This window comes from Cyprinodon tularosa, unplaced genomic scaffold, assembly GCF_016077235.1.
Source record: "Cyprinodon tularosa strain WSP-4 unplaced genomic scaffold, ASM1607723v1 ctg404, whole genome shotgun sequence".
Taxonomy (NCBI): Eukaryota; Metazoa; Chordata; class Actinopteri; order Cyprinodontiformes; family Cyprinodontidae; genus Cyprinodon; species Cyprinodon tularosa.
In genome coordinates this window covers 1,201,800-1,209,720 of record NW_024039124.1, presented here as the reverse complement: position 1 = coordinate 1,209,720, position 7,921 = coordinate 1,201,800, and the positions used below count along the sequence as shown (strand labels likewise).

At 37.4% G+C, this 7,921-nt stretch overlaps 1 protein-coding gene across 1 annotated transcript; it reads right to left on the bottom strand.

The window, feature by feature from the left end:
- Positions 1 to 4,883: 4,883 nt before the first annotated feature.
- Positions 4,884 to 7,203, bottom strand: LOC119791888 (interleukin-1 beta-like). Its single transcript, XM_038298251.1, has 5 exons — positions 7,107 to 7,203; positions 6,593 to 6,838; positions 5,960 to 6,124; positions 5,592 to 5,728; positions 4,884 to 5,472 (listed from the first exon to the last, which is right to left on the bottom strand). The coding sequence occupies exons 2-5, from the start codon at positions 6,810 to 6,812 to the stop codon at positions 5,251 to 5,253; spliced, it is 744 nt and encodes a 247-aa protein (XP_038154179.1). The 5' UTR covers positions 6,813 to 6,838; positions 7,107 to 7,203; the 3' UTR covers positions 4,884 to 5,250.
- Between the last annotated feature and the right edge of the window lie 718 nt (positions 7,204 to 7,921).

Here is a 7,921-nt window from a genome sequence, read left to right as displayed (position 1 = left end):
CTTGAATATTTTGTTGGAATTAAAGGAACAGCACTAGACTGGTTTAAATCTTATCTATCTGATCGAATTCAGTTTGTTCATGTTAATGATAGATCTTCAACACGCTCAAAGGTTACCTGTGGAGTACCACAGGGATCAGTGCTAGGACCAATTCTCTTTACTTTATACATGCTCCCAATTGGTAGAATTATTAGACAGCATGGGATTAATTTCCACTGTTATGCTGATGATACCCAGCTATATCTGTCTATAAATCCAGATGAAGCTAACCCATTACATAGATTACAGGCATGTCTTGAAGACATAAAAACCTGGATGACTCTTAATTTTCTGCTTCTGAATGCAGACAAAACAGAAGTTATAGTCTTTGGACCAGAGTCTCTGAAAAAGAAACTGATTAGCCAGTCACTTCATTTGGATGGGATTAAACTGATTTCAGATAATAAAGTAAAAAATCTTGGTGTTATTTTTGATCAGGACCTGTCATTTAAATCCCATATCAAAGAGGTTTCTAGAATTTCCTTCTTTCATCTGAGGAACATTGCAAAAATTAGAAATATCCTGTCCAGGGGTGATGCTGAGAAACTAGTCCATGCATTTGTTATTTCAAGGCTGGACTATTGTAATTCTTTACTATCAGGAAGTCCACAAACTGTAGTTAAAAGCCTTCAGCTGATCCAAAATGCTGCAGCCAGAGTTCTAATGAAAATTAAAAAGAGAGATCATATCTCGCCTATCCTGGCTTCTCTTCATTGGCTTCCTGTTAAATCAAGAATAGAATTTAAAATCCTCCTTCTCACATATAAAGCCTTAAATGGCCAAGCTCCATCTTATATCAGAGATCTGATTGTTCCTTATGTTCCTAACAGAGCACTTCGCTCTCAATCTGCAGGTTTACTAGTGGTTCCTAGAATTTCTAAAAGTAGAATGGGAGGCAGATCTTTTAGTTATCAGGCTCCTCTCCTGTGGAACCAACTACCAGTTTTAGTCCGTGAGGCAGACACCCTGTCTACTTTTAAGGCTAGGCTTAAAACTTTCATTTTTGATAAAGCTTATAGTTAGGGTGGCTCAGGTTATCCTGAGCTATCTCTATAGTTATGCTGCTATAGGCTTAGACTTTTGGAGGACATAGGGACCCCCATTTCATCATTCTGCTTCATTCTCTCTCTGTTCTCCTATTCTGCAGAATCTGTTAGTTCAATCTCTAACCTTCTGCTCTCTCTGCTTTTCCTCAGAGTAGCTTTGCCTCGTCTGTTCCTGTTTGGCTGTGACGTCATCCTGGAAAAAAACATCAGCTGTGCTGCTTCTATCAACACCCTTGTTAATAGATGTTGGAGATCGGCCTGTTTTCCAGTGTGGTCCTGTTTCTCTGACCGTGACTGAGTGGATGTGCTCTCTTCGTCCTCTGGCATGGGAGCTGCCTTGGAGCTCTTCTGCCTGGCTGTGTGTTTCCTGGACGGGGCCGCCTTTTACAGCTGCTTTTTGTATCTCTGCTTCTGTCTCCTTGAACCCCAGTCGGCCTCGGCAGATGGCCGCTCACACTGAGCCTGGTTCTGCTGGAGGTTTCTTCCTGTTAAAAGGGAGTTTTTCCTCTCCACTGTCGCTACAAGCATGCTTAGTGTGGGGGATTGTATTTGAGTCAATGAGTCAATGCAATCAACTGGTTTTCCTTAGATAGAAAACTTTGTATCAATTTGACTGTATGATCTGGTTGAACTGTAAAGTGCCTTGAGATGACATGTGTTGTGAATTTGGCGCTATATAAATAAACTGAATTGAATTGAATTGAACTTAGTGTATTTACACCTCTTTTTACAGATGCCAGTCCCTTTTGTTTAGGAGGAAGTTTATTTATATATTGTGATCATTACCTTGAGTGAATGACAGCAAATATGAGCAACCGCTCCCTACCTCTGAGAACTTTCAACGGCTTTCAAGGATGGAAGTATGCAGGTGGGTAAACCATAACAAACAGCTAATACACCATATTTCAGGTATGAAAAGTTTCCATTTCCACTAGCTTCTGTTTTAGCAGCTCTGTAACTACAGCATGTGTTCAGTATTATAGCTCATGTGTTGTGCTTACATTTATGCAACCTTTAACTGAATATTACAAAGTATTCATAATTCTCAGGCTAAAATATTCTAAAGTTTGCGGACATAACATGACAAAAGAGAAAAAATACCTTTGAGATGTACTCTTAAAAAAAAGGAAATTCAGCAAACCTACCATAAGTCTCTAAGAATAGGTTTAGGTTAAGATGCCCACTTCATTTTCCCTCAGCGGGGAGTGGAAACGAGTCCTTTGGACTTAATGATGGTTGGCAAACAACTTTTAAGTCTTAATTTAAGAGTAAAAATGAAAATTCCATTGGCAGATGATCTTATTTGCCTACTCAAACTAAGGGTAAATACATTTATTTTTAAAAACCTTTACTTATTTTAGATAGTCTTGCAGATAAATAACACAGCAATATCTGCTATAAGCACCTATACACCACAAACATGTTTAAAAGATACATACAGACACACTCACAAGCAAAAAAAAAATAGCACCCAAACCTAAAGTGAGTAGGTGTGTTCTCTGTTCTTTTTCCTAAAAAAATAATTGAATCAAAGAAACTGAATGTTTTTTCCACATGTGAAGATGAGGCTTTTAAGGGGCAGCCAAATGCTGCTGATTCTCCCATCACATTCTCTAGTGTTGAGATTCCATACCTCCAAAAGAGTAGGCCAACTCATTAAAAGTTTGTTTTAAAAATAATAAACATCTGTCTCTAGTAATAGCAGCATATTCATATCACAATCATCCACTTTGTTTCAATTTTTCTAGGTTCTAGCCATTGCATCATAACATTATTGGCACAAAACAAACACCACTTAGTTTATTCATTTTATTTACAGCTTTAGACAAGAAAATAAAACATCTTATAATTAGAATCACGTCTCAAAAGGATTGTCCACTAGATGGCACCATAGAACAAATGACTTTCCTTTGGCTGCCAAGTATTCCATCAGCTTCTGTTTACGCAGCTATCTATAGCAGATACAAGAAGATCTGAATGTTTAATCAATCAAAAAATTAAATGTGAAACCAGCATTGAAAAAAACTAATGCTTGTGTTTTTGGCATTTACATAATCATATTTAGTTTATTTAACAGTATTGTTTCATCTTAGAGACAATTATTGAATGCTTTCCTATTGTTGAGAACACAAGAGAACCACAATACACTGATATTTATAGTTATAGACAGATGCTTGCATTTAGTGCTTTATTTATAAGGGGCTCAAAAACATTAATGTATAAAAAATGACAAATTACGGCCGATACCGATTCCAACAACAATATATCATGCATCCCTAGTATGGACATAACTTCACTTCCATCAATCCATCCAGGCTTGATTATCCTCCTTCACAAGCAAAATCTAATTTGGAAATTTCTCCCATATGTCATTAACAGCCAAATCTATGCATTGAATCTTATTTTAAAAATAATTTATCCTCTGATTTTTTATTCTTTGTGCTTTAATTCTTGTAGGTTTCTTATATTTTAATGTTAAGTCTGTGTCCTGTGAGTCTGGCTGTCTCTGGGTTGGCTGACACAGCTATTTCTGAGTTTTGCTGAACAACAAAAGACAAAAAGATATGTTGAATTTTATTATAGCATATTTTTCTTGTAAATTTGGAGATATATTTTATTGCATGTTGCATATCCCAGTAAAACAGTTTCACCTTTAAATCGGCCCCTGTCCCTAATTGTGTCTCTGCTCTGCTTAAAAACAGATTTATGAACCTGTCTACCAATATAATGATGCAAGAGAAAATCATTAAGCTCTGCAGTCTGATTCTCTGTTCAATAAGAAAACAACAGTAAATGTGAAGGGGATGCAAAGTCCTTCCTTTGGCTTTATAGATTTGATCTGAGCTTGTAGTGAGAGTGCTGACAGCAAAATCTGTCTTCTGAATCATAAATAAACAGACTAATCTGATATATTTTCTAATTTCTTTCATAAATGGCTGTACAGGAAAATTAACAGATTCTGTCCCTTACATCAACTTTCCAAATCTTTTCCATACCGGCAATTTCGTTTACAATCCGATATTGAGTATAATACAGTCTGGTATTGGCAATGCCGATACAATGAAATAATGTAACTGCTCTATGATGGTTTTCAAACTGTCCTTATTTTATAAACTTTTATTTTAAAGTTCACCAAAGCTGTTATATTCAGCTGCTCTTTATGATCAATATAACTTTTAATGATTCATTCGTTAGTGAATATTATATAAACAGAGCACTTCTGCCTTTGTAAAAACCTGAATAAATGCAGTTATTTGTTGAAAGCACTCATTTATTTTAATACCATATGAACAACTTCAACTGGAACAGTGCTTGATGCCATTTAAAGATCCATAACGGCTGGATCTGTAACTGCCCTCTGTCAACCAGCAGCAGCACCTGTGCTCAGCCCATATGTCCTTTTCATCAGCTTTTTTTAATTATTATTCTCACTACACTGTCACAAGAGCAAGGAAATGAACTCTCTGCATTTAACCCATCCCCTTGGGGAGCAATGAGCTGCCATTGTGCGGCGCCCAGGGAGCAGTGTGGGGTTAAGGGTCTTTCACTCAGGGACCCAGAGTTTGGGTCCCTGAGCAACTGTTGTTAAAAAAAGGCTCTCCAAGAAGTTTAAGTTCAAGGTTAATTTGAATTAATTGTTTCTGAATAACACAATGGATAAAAATATCCTTCAAATGACAATGGGAGGTTTTTGAACAAATGACAATGTTGTATTTGAACATGCGTGTGTATATTTTGCAGGGTCATTGAAAGTTGCTCTGCAAATAACCATAAATATCTAATAAATCAGAGTCTAAATGAATATACGATGTTATCAGTTCTTTATTGGAAATATTTCACATGGTTATTTAAATAGATATTAGTGAGCAGTTTTTTTCAGATGATAAAAAAACAAAATGTACACAATTATATAAATATATAAATAAATATCAAAAAGCAATAAAAGCATCATATCTCTTAAGCCAACCATAAATAGACAATATCCTTCTATAGACAGCACAACAACGCCACCTTGTGTAGAAAATTAACAATGTCAATACATGAAGCAATTTACTTTCTGTACTTGGTACATACAGTAAATACTGGGGTTTAACACGCACGCTTCCTTCCAGCAGAGTGTGGTAGTGCTACGGTATCTGAGTGAGGAGATGAGCCTCCATGGGTTTCAGATCTGACGCTGGATGCTGAAGGTTCTGTAGCGAGCAGCAGACTCCTGGCACATCTCCACAGGCTTGTGGTCCTGTGTCGCCGTGCTGATGTACCAGTTGGGGTAGAGGGCAGACATGAGAGTGCTGATGTTCAGTCCGGCGTCCCGTTTGTAGAAGAGGAAGCGCCTCATCTCGCTTTCTGAGCTGATCTCAGAGAGGCTTGTTTTGTCCTCCACTTCCTGTCAAAATCAATGAAAAAGGTCAGAGTCAGCAGGTTTTACACTACTGATATGACAAGGTGATTAGGTGCCCAAAGGTGAGCACCTCATTACAGGGCATATTGGTGGAAGAACTTTACCTCCAGATGCAGGGTTGGTTTGTCACCATCCTGGTGGCAGGACAGGTAGAAGTCTGTGCCTTTGATGCCCAGAACCACGGGTAGACCCGCAGCAGTGTTGGGTGTAAGGTGGACATAAGTCGCCATGTTCAGGTACACTGAGGACAGAGTGGATGATACAGGGTTAATGGAAGAAAAAGCAAATCCTTTATGGAAATTTTCTCAAACAGCTGAAAACAATAGTGTATCAGTTTTGTTGTATTTCAACTCTTTATATGAAGGAAAACCTTCATGTAGACTTAGATTTAAACCAGAAGATGTGCATGATGTGCAGGGGAGGAGGTAGGTAAGCTAAAACAACCTTTAATCTAATTTTTGCACTCGTTTACCTTTGCGGCTGTCGCCTCCTCCCTGCAGCATGACTGCGAGGAGCTCCAAGTTGTTTCGGACCAGAACCAGGCTTCTTTTCTGGCTGTCGGTCACAGTGCAAGGGTGTTCGTCTCCACGGCTGAACTGACCTGGTCCAGCTGAAGTCCTCTCATAGATTAATCTCTCTATGAAAAAAAACAAAAGAGAGCTTAGTTAGTGGTGTTTTTTTTTAGGGCTTAAACAATTTATGTGATTAATCATGATTAATCTTATCAAAATAATTTTCAACTAATTTAGTAATCGATTAATTGTTAGCTTGATAATAGAGACTCTATAGCATGCATTCACTGAAAGAGCAACCCACTTAATGCAGTAATTATACCAAAATTGTAAAACAAAAATATAAACATTTTGCATTTAAGGTTGATCCTCATTAATATCCTGAAGTCCTCAAAGAGCAAAGTTTTAACTTTACTTTAAATTCTGTGTAAAATCTTCTTTAAGGAGCATTTGGTCATCCAATTATAAATCTGTTATTGCAGTCTACTTGTTTTATTTACTCTATTAAAGTTAGACTCTGGTTGTTGGAACTGTCTTTAGAAAAGGGCAATTTCTTAACATGAATGGGAGTTAAAGCCTGATATAATCTTTACCTTCCACGACGCTTTCCAGCATCATGCTGAGCAGGTGTTCATCACTGAAGTCGGTGCTCATGATTTTCTCTGACATGCCAGCCTTCAGCCTCTCCATGGCGATGATCAGGTTGGCGACAGACCTCATGGATGGAGGCTGTTGGGATATCTCCAGGTCTACTCCTTTAGGCATCTTCTTGGTCAACATCTGGGCCAAATTGCAGCTCTTCTTGGACTCCATTTGGATTGAGATTTTTCCTTTTTTTTCTGTGGGTACAAAGAAACATCTGGCTTAAATACTGGAGATTAAGGTTCAATTCAAGCATGCGACTAAGGTTGTCTTTATCTGCTATTAATTGCCGTTATAATAACAGCATCATAGCTCTACTTTTTTTCTCTGCAGCATCATTTCATGCAGTGACTAAACCAATCCCTCTAATCCAGCTTTCTAGGAAAATACGCAGAAGAGGCTGCAAGGCATCAATAAGCAAAGCTCAATATAATGAAACAGTATTGATGAGAAAAGTCTGTTTACCTGAGGAAGGCGAGCGCAGGGAAGCTTTTGGTTTGTTTGCTTTGGTATCAGTTGTCCTGATGTTCTGATTCCTCTAGCTGACCTGCAAGCCTTTTAAAGGCTCTAGGTGGAGGAAGGTTCAACAAAACGGAAGTGGGACGGCCTTATCCATTGCCCTTGCTGAACCCTGGTGATGCAATATTGTACTTGCACATGAGGGGATTGTGAAATAAAGAGCAAAAAAAAAAAAAGCAAGAGCAACAATGTGAGGAGACTAGCACTGACACGTAGGACTCGTTACACATGCACATCCACCACATGCATAATCTTCACAGCCTGGTTCTTGGTTTTTATTTATGTTTTTGAGTTTTACAGCAGGCTGGAAGTAGCAGGAGTCCTAAAATGTCCATAAACTGCTATAAATTTAAACTGAGTAAAAAAATATATATACATTTCTTTTTTTGGCAGCAAAACACACATTTTTATAAGAAATACGATGAAGATTCAGAATCACATTATGTTAGATGATTTTAAAATCAGTATCTAACATAATCTAACAGTATCATAATCTAACAGTATCTAAGATATTTAAAATAATACAATAACATTAGAATGAATAACATCTACATAATTCTCCTTTTAATGCCTTAGTTTTGAGCATTTTTATCAAGTTGAAAGAAGATATTTGCTAACCAGAACATGCTCTGATGCATTTTGAACCCACATAAAGAATTTAACAAGCAATTCAACAAAAACTTAACATCTTTTGAGAAATATATTGGTTTATTTTTGGAAGAATTACCTTAGCACATTTGTAGCTGAAAGTTAAACATAGG